General features: G+C 44.7%; 1 protein-coding gene across 1 annotated transcript in view; it reads right to left on the bottom strand.

Annotated features, from left to right (window-relative positions):
- The window catches only part of KIAA0556 (KIAA0556 ortholog), a 259,351-nt gene that overhangs the window by 112,243 nt on the left and 127,331 nt on the right, over nucleotides 1–19,777 (bottom strand). The window contains exon 7 of the mRNA XM_011982338.1: nucleotides 1,327–1,600. Within this exon, the coding sequence (XP_011837728.1) occupies nucleotides 1,327–1,600 (274 nt within the window). The remainder of the gene's footprint in view (nucleotides 1–1,326; nucleotides 1,601–19,777) is intronic.

Below are 19,777 nucleotides of genomic sequence, written 5' to 3'. Positions count from 1 at the left end.
GTCTACAAGCCACAAAGAAAGGCCTCAGAAGAAACTGACTCTTGATCTCAAGCTTCCAGTCTCCAGAACTATGAGACAGTAAATTCCTGCTGTTTAAGCCACCAGTCTGTGGTACTTACTCATGGAAACCCTCACAAACTGACACAGTGACTGATTCCAAACATTCCCTCATTTCTCTTTCCTTAGGTTTACCATGGTTCAGAAAAGATTGTCTTCTCTTGGCACACCCAGCTTTGAGAGTGCACATGAATAGGAGACAGAGGTGCAGGCAGAGGCCAGACCAGCCCGAGTCAAAGCTTAGGAACAGAGGATGGAGACGGTTGCAAGTAGGCCTCTCTTCACCTCCCAAGTCCTCCTCTCTCCTCCCTGCCCCTCACCAATCGTTTTGCTTGTTCTACTTTCCAAGATCTTTCTTGACAAACCTCCTCCATTGGACACTGCTGTTTCTGCATGCCAGCATCCTCCCTCCTTCAGGTTCACCTTGAGTTTCTTTTGGAAATGAGGGCTTTACTGTACTACCGTGTGACTGGGTGGTGATAACCACACCCCTTAGTCCTATTGGCTGGACCTGGCCAATCAGAGCCATGGTGATCCAATCCGAGACAGCTTGTGACACCGTGTGGGTTGGAGAACCAGGTCTGGGACTTTTGCTCGGGCCTTTGGGGAAAGAAAAATTCACTTTCCGAGAGGTTGCAAAGTCAGTGTCTTATTTAAAGGCAATTCTGCTTTTGCCTTTAAATAAGCAGGATAGTAGATAGTAGATAGACTATCCAATATGTTGGAATGTTGGATAGTCTACTAAGAATGGAAGCAAGACACAGGAAAGCAGAGAAGAAGGAGAGCAACAGGGAGACGGAGATGGGAGAAGAGAGAGGGAAGAGGCCAGAAGGGAAAAGAGAGTGGGAAGAGGGGAGATGGGAGTGAGATGGAGACGCAGAGGGAAAGGAAGAGGAAGAGGGAAAGGGGAGAAAATGAGTTTTGCTACATCTCAGAACCTTTCAGTTACTCAAGTCAATAAATAGTCTCTTAGCTTAAGCTACTGTGTATTAGCCAACTGGTATGTAGATGCTGCAAAACATCTTACAATGTACAGAACAGACACCTCCAACTATCTGCCAGGAATTTACCATCTGGAATTTCAGGGCCCTGAGGAAGCCTTTGGGAAGCTCTGCATCTTGCAATCAACAGAGACCTGACTGATATACCCCCCTGGCCTGTGAGACACTCTAACCAAAGTGGAATTCAAAGGACCACTGGAAGTTTAAGTCCTGCTATTAGATGTAGAGACGCCAATGGCAAAGAAATGATACACAAGACAGAGCTCACTTTTGGAAGCTGGGTTAAATTCCAGCACCACGAGGGTGTCTGGGCCCGGGGCAGAGCGTCCTTCTGTCTCCTGTTCACCGGGAACATCTTTTTGTGTTGAAACCCCACTGGAAGGAGGGCGGTCATCTCTGGGATGGCCCACCAGCGCCGGGTCCTCTGGCTCAGGCTCAGGCTCAGAAAGTATGTCTTCCTCGATAGAGTCATACTCATCGCTGGAACAATCCTTTTGTTTCCTTTGTAGATTTACACTAAGTTCCAGGCTTTTTCTCAGCTCCTGCAAAAAGCCCAGAAGAGAGACGAGAGATAAATATGGTACCTTGTGAAAAACTTATTTGAAAATAGATCTTTTGAACCAAGGAATTATTCTCCCCAAACTAACATTGAACAATATTATCTCAACCCTTGTGTTGTCACTGCTTTGAAGATGAGAAAACAAAGGGCAGGGGAAAATGAGCAACTCCCTGGACAGAGCAGTGTTGTTAATATTAACTGTGGTGTTTGTATCCTGGAGATGCTGGGGGAAGGTGGGGTGGGGGGGGAGTGCACATGTGAAGGAGAGGGAGAGAGAAACAGACAATATGGCTTGTTAAAATCTGGGGCTTGTTCAAACAGATTGTAGAGTCCCACCCACTGATTCAGCGGGTCTGGGATGGGGCCTGAGGAAATGCATTTCTAATAAGGTGATCCTGATACTGCTGGTCCAGGGACCACGCTTTGACTATGAACTCCCAAAGGCCTCCAAATGACCCTCAAATCCCAGATGGTAAAATGTCTGGCCAGTAGTTGTTGGGGGCTGTCCTGCATATTGGAGGGTGTTGAGCAGCATCTAAATGTCATACTATTTAGCACTTAACTACAACTGCTTGAGGATTTTTTTCATGTTTCTTTTGTCTACATGAAATTGTAGATTCCTTACGGCTAAGCATTAAGATCTATACTTAGAGTGACCAGGACATGAATCACCCAAACCAAGATATTTCAGAGAGAAAGCGAGCACTACTATATTTACACTGGGACAAAAAAAGTATAAACGGAGCTGGGACAGTGGCTCATGTTTGTAATCCCATCACTTTGGGAGGCCGAGGGAAAAGGACTGCTCGAGACCAGGAGTTCAAGACCAGCCTGGGCAACATAGTGAGACTCTGTTTGGGCAAACCAGTATGTTTGGTCAGCCTAGCTATACTACCCCTTGTAGCCTGTATAGTATCTATCCAATGTAGTTCTAAAAAAATGAGAAGCAATCAATAAAGGTTTGATAATTGACCAATAAACATAACAGTTATCGCAGTAGGCTGAATAAGGGCTCCCCAAAGATGTTCATGTCCTAATCCCTGGAACCTGTGAATTCCTGAGGGCTCAGGAGGAAGTGAGGAACACCGTATAGAACACTTTTACCATCTTAGAGAAATCATCCTACACAGACCCATGATAGAAATATAGATGTTACAGACACCACTGGTGAGGACTCAGGAAATGAACATGTAACAGGGAATCCTGTTAGGTAGCAGTAGAATCTTAGCTGAATTGTGTCCTACAGTGTTGTGGAAAGCAGAACATGTAAGAGATGAACTTGGATATTTAACTCAGGAGATTTCCAAGCAAAGTGCTGAAGATTAAGTCTGTTTTTCTCCTGCTGCTTAAAGCAAAATGTGAGAGGAAAGAGACAGACTGAGGGAAGAACTGTTAAGGAAAAGGGAACCAGGACTTGGCGATTTGGATGATTTTTAGCCTATCCAGATTGCAGAAGATTCTAAAATTAGGAGATTCACTGTCAGGAAAGTATGCTATGGAGAGAAAACTAAAGGTGTGGCTGGACAACCTTTTTTCTTGTACCTCAGAAGGATGCAAAGTGCAAAATATTCAGTCGTATGGAGGGCTCTTTCAGGAGATTAGACATGTGGCTCATGGATCCCCTTAGACATCTCAGCGGAAGCCAGGACAGAGGGGGGATTTTCCAGGAAAGATTTGCAGAGGAGTCCCTTGTCTAAAGGAGCAAATCCTAGAGACATACATGGGAGTCCCACATGACTTCTGAGAATGTCATACCAGGAGAAACACTGCCAGCTTGGACTGAATGGCAGAAAGAAAGAACAGAACGAAAGAAGGTTGTCAGACTCCCCAAAATTCTACGGGCAGGAAATTGGCTGATGAAATGGCTCATCTACAAACACAGGCTGCTCTTCCTGAAAAAGGAAGAATGACTCCAAGGATGAAGCTGTGGGCCAAGAGAACAGAGCCCCGAACCACAGAGAATTATTTCCAGGCCTTGAAAGCTAATGGAGTTTGCCCACTGGGCTTTAAAATTGCCTGGGTTTGGTGATTCCTCTTTTTCCCTTTTATTTGCCCTCCTTTTAAATGGGAATTTTGATATGATTTGACTGTGTCCCCACCCAAATCTCACCTTGAAATGTAATAATCCCCATGTGTCAAGGGCGGGGCCAGGTGGAGATAACTGAATCATGCGGCCAGTTTCCCCATACTGTTCTTGTGGTAGAGAATAGTCTCACGAGATCTGCTGATTTTATAAAGCGGAGTTCCCCTGCACAAGCTCTCTTGCCTGCCACCATGTAAGCTGTGACTTTGCTCCTTCTTTGCCTTCTGCCATGACTGTGAGGTCCCCCCAGTCATGTGGAACTGTGAGTCCATTAAACCTCTTTCCCTTATAAATTACCCAGTCTCAGGTATGTCTTTATTAGCAGTGTGAGAACAGACTCATACAGGAATGTTGTTAATTGTTATCCTATGCCTGATCCACCATTATATTTGGGAACAGATAACTTGTTTTCTAGTTTCACTCATCTATAGATGAGAAAAAGTTTTGCCCCAAGATAGGTCATACCCAGGGTCTTACCCATAACCAATTTAGATGATGAGATTTTGGGCTGATGAGACTTAGATGATATTCTGGACTTGAGTTGATATGGTAATGGATTCAGAGTTTTGGAAAACTTGGGATGGGATGGATGGATTTTGCATGTGGGATGGAGATGAATCTTTGGGGGCCAGAGGGTACTCTGTGGTAGGCTGGATAAATGGTCCCCAAAGATGTCCATATCCTAGCCCCTGGGAGCTGTGGAGATGCTGCCTTACAGGGCAAAGGGACTTTGAAGATGTGATCAGGTGAAGAATCTCCAGATGGGGAGAGGAGCCTGGATTATCTAGGTGAGTCCAATGTAATCACAGGGGTCCTATGAAAGAGAAAAGCCGGAAGATCAAAGTCAAATAGAAAATATGTAAGAATGGAAGCAGAGGTCAGGGAGGAGCGAGCTATAGTGCTAGATTTGAAACAGGAGGATGTGACCACAAGCCAAGGGATGTAGGTGGCCTCTACAGTCTGAAAAAGGTAAGGGGATGAGCTTTCCTCTCAAGCCTCCAGAAGGAATGCAGTCCTGCCAATGCCTTGATTTTAGACCAGTGAAACTGATTTTGGATTTCTGACCTCCAGAACTAAGCCACCAAGTTTACAGCAAGTTGTTACAGCAGCAAATAAGAAATAAATACAGCTGTCTCTTTTTAGAGTTCTCCCCTTCCATCCCTTGATATCAAGTATTGGTGATACACATTTAATAAAATTAATTAATTATCTCTGTTGCCCACTGCAGTGGTGTGATCACAACTCACTGCAGCCTCAACCTCCTGGGCTCGAGTGAGCCTCCCATCTCAGCCTCCTGTGTAGCTGGGACTACAGGTATGAGCCACCACACCCAGATACCAGTGATATTTACTGGGCAACTAGAACACTGCCTGGCACATAGTAGGTGCTCGACCAATATCTGCTGAATGACTGAATAGATTCCATTGATGACTGGGTGGTGGCTGTGGGCAGACGCAGAGTGCCCTCACGTACCTTGGAGGTGACATTGGTGACAGGACCCTTAGCAAGTTACTTACTTACCTCCTTTGACTTGCATCCTGACATCCATAAAAATAGATTAACAAATCCTTACTTTGCAGAATTGCTTTAAAGCAGAGGTCTGAACTGGGAGTAATTTTGTCCCCCCACCCAACTCCAGGGGACATCCGGTAGTGACTTGAGATATTTTTGATCAGAACTCGGGGAGAGTCGTCCTATTGGCATCTATTACACGGACACCAGGGATGCTGCTAAACATAACAGAATGTCCAGGACAGCCCCATAACAAAAAATGATCCAGCCAAAATGTCAAGGTTGAGAAACGATTAAAGCAAGTGCGGGTTCACTGCTGGTGTTTAAAAAAATAACACCAGGTCTCCTAATTGAGTGTATTGAGATGGTTCATGCAACCTTCATGCAAACCAGACTGAGGTCATGGCTTATGTCTTCAAAGTCTGACAGTGGTGGGCAGTTGGAGGGGCAACAGATTCACTGCTCCTCCCCAGGGCAACGCGAGTTCCTAGGTGACCTGCTGTTTAACAGCAATTTTGGCAGCTGTAAAACTAGTAATCCTTTACAGTAGAATAATGCTCTGTACTCTATAAAACATTTCCAACCCTTTCTCTCCTTTGATCCTCAGAAAAACCCTGTAAGACAGATAGGTAGAGTAAAACCCTGGGATAACATGAATTCAGTTAAAACAAGATAGCCTATTGGCTCTTATGCTTGGCCCAACTCCCATTCTCAAGTGAGGTCAACTTAGGTTCTGTTCTGCTGGGGTGGGGGCAAGGCTGGGTGAGAAAACAATGGGCACGTCCCTCTCTCTGCAGCCCCTACTCTTGCCCAGTCACCGTGGATTACATTCCTAGCTGGGAGACTGCTGTCACTGTCCCGGAAATCTCAGTCCCAGGGCCCCGCATCGTCCCCACTGATGTCTAAGGCCAAGTGCAGCCACCAAAGATGGCCAGTTTCAGGAAGGATTGGGATGGGGCATTAGGACCCTTGAACCCATGGTCAGCTGAGCAGACTTCCTCTGGCCTCTTCATGACCTTCACTATGTTGCAACCCCACATTTTGAGTGATTGAATTGTGAGGATACCCCCAAATTTGAGGAACTGTGACCAGCCTTTATGCTGGTCCAACTTCTCACAGTGATTAAGTGGCATAGCTGTGACTTCTGCACTCTGCCACGCCTCCTTGCTCCTTCTAGATTATCCATGCATGACAGACTCTCTTGCATCTGTCATGGCCCAGCCAGTGGGGAAGACAATATGGCAACCACCATTCATTAAGGCTTCATGCATGCACATGTGCTTAGGTGCTGTGTTAAGAGCGGAGGTAGCAGTGGAGAGCAAGATGGCAAACCTCTGGCCTTATAGGAGCATACAGTGTGGGGCAGGAGGAGACAGGCAGGCGACGCAAAAATATAAACAGGGGCATTTCAGAGGTGGCCAGGACTATGAAGGAAGCCCTTGTCTGGATGATGCGACAGGGCGACTGGCCTGAGGGGGCCCTGATGAATGGTGGTCAGGGAAGGCTGAGTGCTGAAGAACCACCCGGTAGTGTCTGGGGCTCAAGGCTGTCTGGGGCTAGGAAGAGCAGAGGCAAAGGCCAGGAGGCAGGAACGGCTGGAGGGCATATGCTCCCTAGAGGGAGGCAGCGGTCACGGGGGACAGGGCTTTGTGGGCCTCAGGGAAGTGTGGATTTTGTTCTATGCACTATGAGAAGCTGCTGAAGGGTTCTAAGCAGAGATACGATGTTGCCTGATTTCTGCTTTTATTTTTTATTAATTTATTTTTTTGAGACGGATTTTCGCTCTTGTTGCCCAGGCTGGAGTGTGCAGTGACAGGATCTTGGCTCACTGCAACCTCCGCCTCCCAGGTTCAAGCAATTCTCCTGCCTCAGCTTCCCAAGTAGCTGGGATTACAGGTGTCCGCCACCACGCCCGGCTGATTTTTGTATTTTTAGTAGAGACATAGTTTCACCATGTTGGCCAGGCTGGTCTCGAACTCCTGACCTCAAGTGATCCAATCACCTCAGCCTCCCAGAGTGTTGGGATTACAGGCGTGAGCCACTGCACCTGGCCTGACTTCTGCTTTTAAAAGATCTCTATGGCTCCTGGATACCAACTGGATTTTAGGAGGTGGGACGAGGGTGGAAATAGGCCTACCAGCTTTGCTGCAGTTGCAGGTGAAAGAGGAAAGTGGCAGTAGAGGTGGGGACAGGGAGGAGGCCTCGAGATCTATTTTGGAGGCAGAGATGACAGAAATGACTGACTAGAAATGAATCATATGCATACCCCCTGACCTAGCCCTTCCGGGAATGTATCCTTTAGTCCTAAGTACACAAAGATTGTTGAGGCATCTTTTATAATAGAGAATGGTCCACATGGTTATCAATGAGAGATGGATTAAATAACTAATACAGCAGGTGTTCACTGAACCCCAGGCAGCTCTTACAAAGAACGAGATAGCTCTACTTTTGCACTTCTTTGGGCAGATATCAAGATATACATTTAAATAAAAAGAAGCATGTTGAAAAATGTACATATAAGATGAACTCAATTTTTAAAATCATTGTTAATTTATAGTAGGTATGCATATATGCATAGAAAAAGTCTGGAAAAATAGGCACCTAACTTTTTTTTTTTTTTGAGATGGAGTCTTGCTCTGTTGCCCAGGCTGGAGTACACGGCGCGATCTCGGCTCACTACCACCTCTGCCTCCTGGGTTCAAGCGATTCTCCTGCCTCAGCCTCCCGAGCAGCTGGGCTTACAGGCACACACCACCACGCCTGGGTAATTTTTTGTATTTTTAGTAGAGATGGAGTTTCACCATGTTGGCCAGGCTGGTCTTGAACTCTTGACCTCAAGACTCTTGACCTCAGGTGACCCACCTGCCTTAGCCTCCCAAAGTGCTTGGATTACAGGTGTGAGCCACTGTGCCCGGCCAGCACCCAACTATTAACAATGGTCTCTCTGAGAGCCTTTCCAGAACTTTCCTTTTCTTCTTTGTTCTTAAAAGAAGTATTTAGTATTAGCATGTATCCAATTTTGTAATTTTAAAAAAATGATGTATTTACTTTTATGTTTAAATCTTGTCCCTCCTTCTTACAAATAAATGAATTCCCTAGAGGAGTGGCAAGGAATGGTGGAGTGGAGGACCCTGGATAGTCAGCTGCCTGGAGAAATCATCTCTATCCCTGGAACATGTTTGGTTCCCAAAAGCCAATGACAAACAGCAGCACTCGATGCTGGAAGACAACGGAGCAGCATCTGTCTAACTCGAGAATAAAGTATCCAGCCAAGAGGTCCAGACTGGAAAGTAACAGACCATCCATCTCAAACAGCCAGAAACCCAGGGAATACAGATGGCATTCATGAGCTCTTCTCGGAAAATATCACCCAGGTGACAAAATCCAGACCAATGAAAGAGGAAATCAAAATAAAGATAGAGGCATGGAGAAGCTGTGATCAAAGGTCTAATGGTAAGCGCTGTAGCCACTTAAAGTTTGAATAAATACTAGGCGTTTATGCACATTAGGGAGATGGACCAGAATGCAATGCTATAAACCTAAGCCCTTAGCTTAGCTAACAAAAATCAGGAGAGGGCAGGCAATGCGGGTGGCCTCATTTTCCACACCAGAAAGTCAACCCAAATGCATCTCAAATGGAAACCAGAGTTTTTAAAAAATGGCACCTCTAACCTCTTATTTCATGATGTATTAAACTGATGGCTATTTTAAGAAATAATGTTTCCTGTGATAAGGAAATTTGAATTTCAATAATTCCTCCTGTTTCAATTTGGTTTCTTTTTCTTCTTTTAAATTAATGGAAATTTAAATGCCATGATTGTATTTGCGAAATATATACAGGCCAGGTGCAGTGGCTCATGCCTGTAATCTTGGCACTTTGGGAAGCAGAGGTGGGAGGACTGCTTGAGCCCAGGAATTTGAGACCAGCCTGGGCAATAAAGTGAGACCCCCAACTCTATTTTTAAAAAAATAAAAAATAAAACAACAAAAAAAATTCCTCTCCGCAAAGAAAATACATATAAAAGAGCAGCCTAGATTCGGTGTGGCTGGCAGCTTCTTCGCAAAGGAAGCAAATACATTTGCTCACACTGGATGAACCTAGGCCCTTATAATGCTCACGTGATCTAAACCATCTGTCCCGGGGCAGAGGGGAGACAAACTGAGGAGCAACATTCCCTGGAGGAAGCCGTTCAAAACCTTTCCATCTGGAAAGATGAGGACCTTGGGCTGGTCGCTTTGAAAGCCAATCTGCCCGTACTTCAAAGAGATACCATGCTGTGGGATCTACCAGGTGCTTTGAAGCCATCATCCAGAAATTTCTCTGAAAAAAACATACTTTATAGTTTTGCTTCAAAACCTTGTTATATTTGATTTCAGTGTTCAGCGTTTAAAATGTTAAGTTCAAGCCCTTTCAACGGAAAGTCCTCTGCATGGAGGCCAGGCTGCCAACACCGCAGGTGGAGATTGGATGACAAATCCAATCTCACGCAAATGGGTCTCCTCACTGGGGATCCAGGGAGGAGGTGGAGGGACAGACGCTGATACAAAGACTTAAAGGTAGTTTCTAGAAGAACCACTGACTGAAATGCAGCAGGGGTTTGATGGTCAGTGAATTAATGCCTTCTATGCCTGAGCTTCCTCTTTCTGCTGAACTAGGAAAGAGTGACATCAGGCGACCATCAAACATGAAGTTTTTGCAATAATAGTATCAGTACTGTGACATCAAAAACAAGAGCTACTAATTGCTAAGCTTCTGTTACATTATCAGGCACGAAGCTGACTTATCCATGCACCTTATCTCATTTCTTTTCCTTTTCCTTTTTTGAGGCAGGGTCTTGCTCTGTCACCCAGGCTGGGGTGCAGTAATACCACCTTGGCTCACTGCAACCTCCACCTCCTGGGTTCAAGCGATGCTCCCACCTCAGTCTCCAGAACAGCTGGGATTATAGGTGCATATCACCACAACTGGCTAATTTTTAATTTTTTTGTAGAGATGAGGTCTTACTCTGTTGGCCAAGCTGGTCTCAAACTCTTGGGCTCAAGCAATCCTCCTGCCTCAGACTCCCAAAGTGCTGGGATTGTAGGCATGAACTACCACACCCAGCCACCTTATTTCATTTCAACCTCCTAATACGCCAGTGCAGTAGGTCTCCTCATCTTACAGGCTTGGAGGACTTAAGTACAAGTTCAAGGTCACATGGCCAGTAATGGCAGAGCCAGGGTATGGAGGAATGAGTATCTGCCGCTGTATTAGTCCGTTTTCATGCTGCTGATAAAGAGATACCCACAACTGGGAAGAAAAAGAGGTTTACTTGACTTACAGTTCCACATGGCTGGGGAGGCCTCACAATCATGGCAGAAGACAAGGAGGAGCAAGTCATGTCTTACATGGATGGCAGTAGGCAAAGAGAGAGAGCTTGGACAGGGAAACTCCCGTTGTAAAAACCATCAGATCTACTGAGACTCATTCACTATCACAAGAACAGCGCAGAAAAGACTTGCCCCATAATTCAATCACCTCCCACCTGGATCCTCCCACGACATGTGGGAATTATGGGAGCTACAATTCAAGATGAGATTTGGGTGGGGACAGAGCCAAACCATATCAGACTCCAAAGTCCAGACTCAACCACGTGACTATGTTTATTCCCTGCCTGGTACCAACTTGGAAGCAACTGGTCTGTAGAGATTGTCCACTGACTTGCACAAAATTGATGAAACCTGCCAGTAAAAGCTTTAGACACAAAGCTGCCTTGAGGCCACTAAACGTGTTCATGTATGTGTTAAGTGTGAGTGGATGAAGCACTAAACTCCTAACTCTACTTACAAAGGCAAATGAGCTGGGTCTAAATTCTGTGTCTGACTCAGTTTACCCTGTGTCCCCAGGTGAGTTGCTGAGCTTCAAGCCCTCATCTTTGCTATGGGAAAATGTGCCCTGATTAGCTCACAAAAAAAAGGGCTGCTGAGGGGACAAAATGAAATTAACAGCTAGGAATCAGTGTTTTGTGATTGCTTTAATAGGGTTCTAGTTTTTGCAGAAAATTTAAAATTTTGATGATGGCATCTTTTATTATTTCTCAGATGCTACTGAATCTGCCTATTAGAAGCTTGGATGCTTAGACCATGAAGCCACAGTGGAAACTTTAAGACAGCCCTCAAGAGCTAGCAGCAGTCTTGGGGGTAGAGGTCACTGACATACAGGCAGAAAGGCCAGACCTCCCCAACCAACCCCCTGCCCCCGGAACCCCAATAATGTCTCTCACTTGGTTGGCAGTTTTGTAAAACCGGGATTTGAATGTCTTGAGTCTGGCATGCACTGTTCGTTGCGGTAATTCCCATTAACTTCTTTCGCACTATATGAGGCATTTTACACATTCATATTATTAATCTGCCTGGACCATGAAGGCTTTTTGCCCAGCACTGAAGAGTTCGTTGATTAATTTGTTCTTTTTTCTCATTCATCCATTTATTCAACACTTTTTTTTTTTTTTTTTTTTTTTGAGACAGTGTCTCACTGTCACCCAAGCTGGAGTGCAGCGGCATGATCATGGCTCACTGCAATCTCGACCTCCTGGGTTCAGGAGATTCTCCCACTTTTGAGTAGCTAAGACTACAGGTGTACACCATCATGCTCAGCTAATTTTTGCATTTTTTGTTGAGATGGGGTCTTTCCATGTTGCCCAGGCTGGTCTCGAACTGCTGGGCTCAAGCGATCCTCCTGCCTCGGCCTCCAAAAGTACTGGGATTATAGGTATAAACCACCACACATGGCAATAAATATTTTTTGTTGAGTATACGTGTCCCCCATAAGCAGGTGTGACTAGTAGGTGCTAGGGATAGAGTGAATGACAAGACAGACTTATGGAATCTACAATCTGGCAACATCTCTTATGTAATCCATAACAGATTAGCAGAGTAATGAGTGCCAAAAACCCAAATTTAGGGCTTGCCAGTCAACGTCCATAATAAAGTGGCTTGTGCCCTAACTTTAGGGTCAACTCTGAGTTTTTTGTTTCTGTTTTTGTTTTAAGAGACAGGGTCTTGCTTTGTTTCCCAGGCTGGAATGCAGTGGTACAATCATAGCTCACTAACTCCTGGGCTCAAGTGATCCTACCACCTCAGCTTCCTGAATAGCTGGGACTACAGGTATGTGCCACTGCACTTGGCTAATTTTGTTCGATTTTTGTAGAGACAGGATCTCACTATGTTGCCTAAACTGGTCTTGAGCTCCAGGCCTCAAGTGATCCTCCCACCTTGGCTTCCCAAAGTACTGGGATTATAGGCGTGAACCACCGTGCCTGGCCTAACTCTGCATATTTCAAAAATCGCATTCCCGACCGACCGGGCATGGTGGCTCACACCTGTAATCCCAACAGTTTGGCAGGCTGAGGTCACTTGAGGTCAGGAGTTCGAGACCAGCCTGGCCAACGTGGTGAAACCCCATCTCTACTAAAAATACAAAAATTAGCTGGGTGTGGTGGTGGACGCCTGTAATCCCAGTTACTCAGGAGGCTGAGGCAGGAGAATCACTTGAACTCGGGAGGCAGAGTTTGCATTGAATCAAGACTGCACCACTGTACTTCAGCCTGGGTGACAGAGTGAGAGTCTATCAAAAAAAACAAAAAACAAAAAACAAAAAAACAAAAACAAAACAAAACAAAAAAACCTCATTCCCCTATATCAATTTTGATAGAACTAAGGCTAGGAAAATTTGAATTATACAGGTGTTTTAAATACCTGGGCAATATTTTTAGTTTTCTGACACCTTCTTACTGCCCCTATTCAACCTTTGATTTTCTTTTCATGAATTTTCATTCAAGCTAAGTGTATTTATAAAGTACCCTGGAGTTCAGCCTCTAAAGTGCATCACTGGAGAAAAACCAAAACAATCTTTGTCTTGGGGAAGAGAGTGACAGAAGAGAAAATGAACTCAGGAAGTAGAAGGGCCTGGGAGACTGCCCAGTGCTTTACTGCTTTGGGGGCCCCTGGCCAAACCCTCAGCATCAACCTGGCTGAGCAATCAATAAGGAGATTGGATAGGGATAGCAGGATAGAGACCAAATATCAAGGAATGCCACTGGCTGACTAGAAAATTTCAGGAATTCCTGAAAGATAGAGGGGAGAGATCACATCCACAAAGAACTAAAGGAAGAGGAAACGGCAGATTAAAACATACATGGTGGGTTGGGCACAGTGGCTCATACCTGTAATCCCAGCACTTTGCCAGGCCAAGGCAGGTGGATCACCTGAGGCCAGGAGTTCAAGATCAGCCTGGCCAACATGGTGAAACCCCATCTCTACTAAAAATACAAAAATTATCTGGGCGTGGTGGCACACACCTGTAGTCCCAGTTACTTGGGAAGCTGAGACAGAAGAATCGCTTGAACCTGGGAGGCGGAGGTTGCAGTGAGCCGAGATCGTACCACTGCACTCCAGCCTGGGTGACAGAGTGTCCTGTCTCAAAAAAATAAAAATAAAAACACAGACATGGTATATTAGTCTGTTCTCACGCTGCTATGAAGAAATGCCTGAGACTGGGTAATTTACAAAGAAAAGAGGTTTAGTTGACTCAAAGTTCTCCATGGCTGGGGAGGCCTCAGGCAACTTCCTATCATGGCGGAAAGCACCTCTTCACAGGGCGGCAGGAGAGAGAAATGAGTAAAGGGGGAAGCATGCTGGGCACGATGGCTCACGCCTATAATCCCAGCACTTTGGGAGGCTGAGGTGGGCGGATTGTTTGAGGATTAGGAGTTTGAGACTAGCATGGCCAACATGGTGAAACCCCGTCTCTACTAAAAATATAAAAAATTAGCCAGGCGTGGTGGTGGATGCCTGTAATCCCAGCTACTCATGAGGCTGAGGCAGGAGAATCGCTTGAACCCAGGAGGCAGAGGTTGCAGTGAGCCAAGATTGCACCACTGCATACCAACCTGGGTGACAGATTGAGACCCTGTCTCAAAGAAAAAAAAAAAAAAAACTCCAGAGAACAGAACAGAAACAATGAAAGAGAATGATAATAACAATAGTAATAATAAATGAAAATTTTCCAGTGCTAAAGAAAGACAAGCATGCAGACGCCCCTGGCTTCAGCCTACAGGTGAGCCTCTCTGCTGCCCCTTACTTAATATAGTTGGTGACGGGCTGCAGCCCTAAAAGTGGTCCCCAACTCTAGCCTCAGGGCTCCCTCTCACTCATCTTGATGCTGGACTCACTTACACATGCACATGCACATACTCCTCCTTCTGTGGAAGTTTTTATGGCCCAGAAATTTTTGCTGAAAAGGCCCACTTTGTGTTTTCAATGGGACAAAGATTTTGAGACAGATATATTCACATGGATGAAAGGTACACTCTCTCAAAAAACATTTTGACTCTATATGCAAAGAATGACAGATATTTGAAATATATAAAGCAAAAACAAATGCAGGGGAAAATTGACAAGTTCACAGAAATCAACCAAATCAAACAGACAAAAAGTAAGTAGTGGTTGGTTTGCTAATGAGTATAAGAGTTTCTAGAGAAGCTTATTAAAAATGCAGGCTCTGAGCACTCCATGCCTCCTCCAGATCCAATTATATACCTATGGGTGTGGTGTGAGAATTCACGGCTTTAATAAGCAGCCCAGATGATGCTAATATAGGTAGTCTGGGACCATACTTTAAGAATCACCCAGTTAAGTGTTATAACTAATCGTGTGTGATTTAACAGATATATTGAGAACTTTGTACCAAAAAGAGAATGATTATTCTTTTGAAATATCATAGAACATTCATAAAAATCATCTGGTAGGCCACAAACAAAAAACCTCAGTAACTTTCAAATCCCAGAAATTAAACCATCTTTAATTTTAGGCCATTTTTAATCATAATGTGGCCAAATTAGAAACTAACACAAAACAATAGCAAAAACAAAACAAAACAAAAAAAACTAGATAAACAAAAAAAATTGTTTACTTAGAACGTTTGGAAAAACTCTCCTAAATAAAGAAGAGAGACTGGGCGAGGTGGCTTGTGCCTGTAATCCCAGCACTTTGGGAAGGCGAGGTGGGAGGACTGCTTGAGGCCAGGAGTTCAAGACCAGTCTGGACAACATAGCAAGTCCCTGTCTCTACGATTAGCCGGGCATCGTGGCGCAGGCCTGATTAGCCGGGCATTGTGGCGCAGGCCTGTAGTCTCAGCTGCTTGCAAGGTTGAGGCAGGTGCAACACTTGACCCCAGAAGGTTGAGGCTGCAGTAACCCATGATCACGCCCTGCATTCCAGGCGGGGTGACAGAATAGGACCCTGTCTTAAATGAAGAAATAAACATACACAAGGGAAGAAAAACCACCCTAAAGTAATAAGCCAATAGAAATAAATGGCTGGGCACAGTGGCTCATGCCTATAATCCCAGCACTTTAGGAGGCCAAGGCGGGCGGATCACGTGAGGTCAGGAGTTTGAGACCAGCCTGGCCAACATGGTGAAACCCCATCTCAACAAAAAAAAAAAAAAAAAAAATTAGCCAGGTATGGTGACACATGCCTGTAGTCCTAACTACTTGGCACGATGAGATAGGAGAATTGCTTGAACCTGGGAGATGGAGGTTGCAGTGAGCCGAACGAGACTCTGTTGCACTGCACTCCAGCCTGGGTGACGGAGCTAGACTGTCTCAAAATAAACAAATAAATAAATGACAAAGAAACTATTACATAGTACTACATGGTAAAATTTGCGGAAAAAATACAAAGCAATATTCAGAAGAAAACTTACAGCCTAAAGGTATAGCCTAATTGATATATTAGAAAACAGTATGAAAATTAAATGGGCTAGGTGTGGTGGGTCACACCTGTAATCCTAGCACTTTGGGAGTCCACACGGGAGGATGACTTGAGCCTAGGAGTTTGAGACCAGCCTGGACAACATGGTGAGACATCATCTCTATCTTTAAAAAAAAAAGAGAAAGAAAAAAGAAATTAAACATTTAACTTAAGGCAGGTTACAGTGGTGGAGGTCAGGGAGAACCAATGTGATAAATTAAACCAAAAAGTTTAAGAGAGGAATTAAGATGAAAGCAGAAATAAGCTGAAAAGAATAATAAATAAATGAGTAAATGAATGAATGGATAACTAAATGAATAAAGTATATTTGCTCAATAAAAGTAAAAGCTGGAGATGGTTTGGCTGGGTAGATATAGACAGCTTTTCATATTATACTCAATTTACTTCTGAACTGTTTGAATCTTTTTAAATGAGAAGGCACCCACGTATTAGGTGTTAGATAAAATGATACAAAATAATGTAAAAATTGTTTCATATCATACCTAAGAAATTCTAAGTCGGCTATAAATGCAAGATATTAAAGTTATTCTAATATTGATTCAGAAGTTATTCTTTATTTTCATTAAGATTGAAAAATATGCTTTATTAAGTTCAATTCATCTGGCACCTTCATTTGCAGAAACACCCTACTGAGGGATGGGATGACTACATCTCTTACTTCTGGACCTGTAATTCATGGGCATTTAGTGCTTGTTCAGCATCATTTCACATCATTCATGCTCATCACCAAATTATTCCTGCTCAGCTGGCCCTGTGCTGCCTGACCCACCTGCCCAGGGCCCTTCTAATGACATAAGCCAGCCGTCTTTTGGTCTGAGCTGTCCAGTTGGTCATCCCTGGGGGCCTCTGATGTTTCTGGGTAACAGATGGGCTAGGTCAAGAGCCACTGTCAAGGAGAAAGACCTCTTCCTCCTATCTCATCAGGAACTGACAAAGCTTTCATTAGCTAAACCAGAAGTTGCAAGTTGGTAGTCTAAAGGCCACATCTGGCCAGCAGGCATATTTTGTTTGGTCCACAGGAAATTGTGAATTACACTGGGCATGGTGGCTCATGCCTGTAATCCCAATGCTTTGGGAAGCCTACACAGGCAGACTACTTGAGCTCAAGAGTTCAAGACCAGCCAGGGCAACATAGTGAAACCCCATTTCTACTATATATATATATATATATGTGTGTGTGTGTGTATATATATATATATTAGCCAGGCACAGTGACTTGTGCCTGTAATCCCAGCTACCTGGGAGGCTGAGGCAGCAGGAAAGCTTGAGCTCAGGAGGTTCAGGCTGCAGTGAGCTATGATTACGCCACTGCACTCCAGCCTAGGTGACAGGGCAAAACCCTGTCTGAAAAACAAACAAACTGTAAATTAGTTTCCAACATAAAAACAATTGGGAGAAATCAAACATAAAGAAACCCAGGCGGGGCACAGTGGCTCACTCCTGTAATCCCAGCACTTTGGGAGGCCTAGGTGGGTGGAGGGTGGATCACCTGAGGTCAGGAGTTTGAGACCAGCCTGGCCAACATGGTGAAACCCCGTCTCTACTAAAAATACAAAAATTAGCTGGGTGTGGTGGTGCATGCCTGTAGTCCCAGCTACTTGGGAGGCTGAGGAAGGAGAATCACTTGAACCTGGGAGGCAGACGTTGCAGTGAGCCGAGACCGTGCCATTGCACTCCAGCCTGGGCGAAAGAGTGAGACTCCATTTCAAAAAAAAAAAAAAAAAGAAAAGAAAACAAGGAAACACAGAAACCCAGATACCTGGCTTCTCTTAAACCTAGAAAGCCTGGCACCACTAGGCCCATATTTCTACATGATGACAGTCCACTGTGATTGTCTGCTACCATCCCCATCATTCCCTGCATGCCCCGACTGACCCACCTGCCTCACTCAGGTGATTTAAAATATTCTCTCACATTAAGAACATGTGCCAGAAATCCCAGTATTTCAGGACCCAAACTACATCTCAAACTGATTCTTCTACCCCAAGCAACACAAAAATTCCTTGTCAGATTATGTGTCCTGATTCACAGCTTGGAAAACATTGTGACTGTAATCATAACTCAGTGATGTGATGACTGAAGTTCCTTGTGTGGGCTGGCCAGGGTGCCTAGTCAACAGCCATACCACTCACTCACTGATTCAATCATTCAATCCACTTGCTCAATGAAGATTTATTTGCAGACTAACTCTATGCCAGGCACTTTTCTAGGGACCAGAGACACAGCAGGCAATGAGACAGAGTACATGTGTGCTATCATGAAGCTTAGATCTGGGATGGGGGAAGGTGTTTGAAGCCCTAAATACCGAACTTGCAAAAGACCTACAGCAATCGCTGGATGTGGTGGTGTGTGCCTGTAGTCCGAGCTACTTGGGGGGATGGCTTGGGGCCAGGTGTTTGAGGCTGTAGTACACTATAATCGCACCTGCGAATAGCCACTGCATTATAGTCTGGGCAATGTAGTGAGACCCCATCTCTTAAAAAAACAGAAAAGTACTGATACGAGCCAGAGCTCCACAAACTATTATGTATCGTCTACTCCCATCCATTCATTTGTTGTTGTTGTTATTGTTGTTTTGTTTTGTTTTTTGAGATAGAATCTCACTCTGTTGCCAAGCCTGGAGTGCAGTGGTACAATCTTGGCTCACTGCAACCTCCACCTCCCTCTTGGGTTCAAGCGATTCTCCTGCCTTAGCGTCCCGAGTAGCTGGGATTACAGGCATGTGCCACCATGCCTGGCTAATTTTTGTATTTTTAATAGAGATGGGATTTCACCATGTTGGCCAGGCTGGTCTCTAACTCCTGACCTCAGGTGATCTTCCCAAAGTGCTGGGATTACAGGGATTACAGGTTTGAGCCACTGCCGGCCAATCCATGGATTTTGTACTATGGAAACAGAAGTTCTTATAAACTGCACCTAGGATTTATGATTTCAGAGCTGGCAGGGGCAGGAGACATTTAATTCACCCCTTCTTGTTAAAGGAGGAAATGGGGGCTCCAGAGGAGTGTGACTTAGCCAAGGCCCCACAGAGAATTTATGGAAAAACCCGAGCTACCTTCCCAGGCTTGCGGAATCTGTCACTTGGTCTTTCTCCTACCGAAAACAAGACTCGCAAACTCTGACATCCTCAGGAGGTGTAATGTAATATAAACTATCAAATAAACCACAGTGTCGTAGAATAGGGAGTGGGGACCAGGTCAAACTGGGGGTGCATGCTCGGAAGAAAAGTTTTCTAAGCCCAGGTCAAACAGCAACAATAACCATGGTGCGCCACCAAGCCGACCAACAGAACATGCCTGTGAGCTGAAGCTGGCCCTTCTAGTCACGAATCTGAGCCCTCAATTTGGCCACACTCCTTCCCATTCCTCGGTGTATTTCTATCCTTATCCTGCATTTTAGCATATTTTTTCAAGTCATACCTAATCAGAAAGCCTCTCCTACATGCCTCTATTTTCTCTGCATTGTGTTTTCTCAAGTTTGAGCCACATTTTGAAATGTAACCAAAGTGAGAAAAACCAAACAGGATGGGTGCATCTTTATTTTCACAATATAGTATTGTCTTAATATAATAACAAAGCAAAATTAATTTTCTATTGATCTAAAATTCACTTTTTTGTATACAAAAAAAAAAAAAGTCTCGGTCCCCCAGGCTGGAGCGTAGTGCTCGGTCCCCCAGGCTAGAGTGTGGCGCTCGGTCCCCCAGGCTGGAGTGTATGGAGTGTAGTGCTCGGTCCCCCAGGCTGGAGTGTA

This window comes from Mandrillus leucophaeus, unplaced genomic scaffold (genome assembly GCF_000951045.1).
Source record: "Mandrillus leucophaeus isolate KB7577 unplaced genomic scaffold, Mleu.le_1.0 Scaffold24, whole genome shotgun sequence".
Taxonomy (NCBI): domain Eukaryota; kingdom Metazoa; phylum Chordata; class Mammalia; order Primates; family Cercopithecidae; genus Mandrillus; species Mandrillus leucophaeus.
The sequence above is the reverse complement of the archived record's forward strand: the minus strand, read 5'-3'. Positions and strand labels throughout refer to the sequence as shown.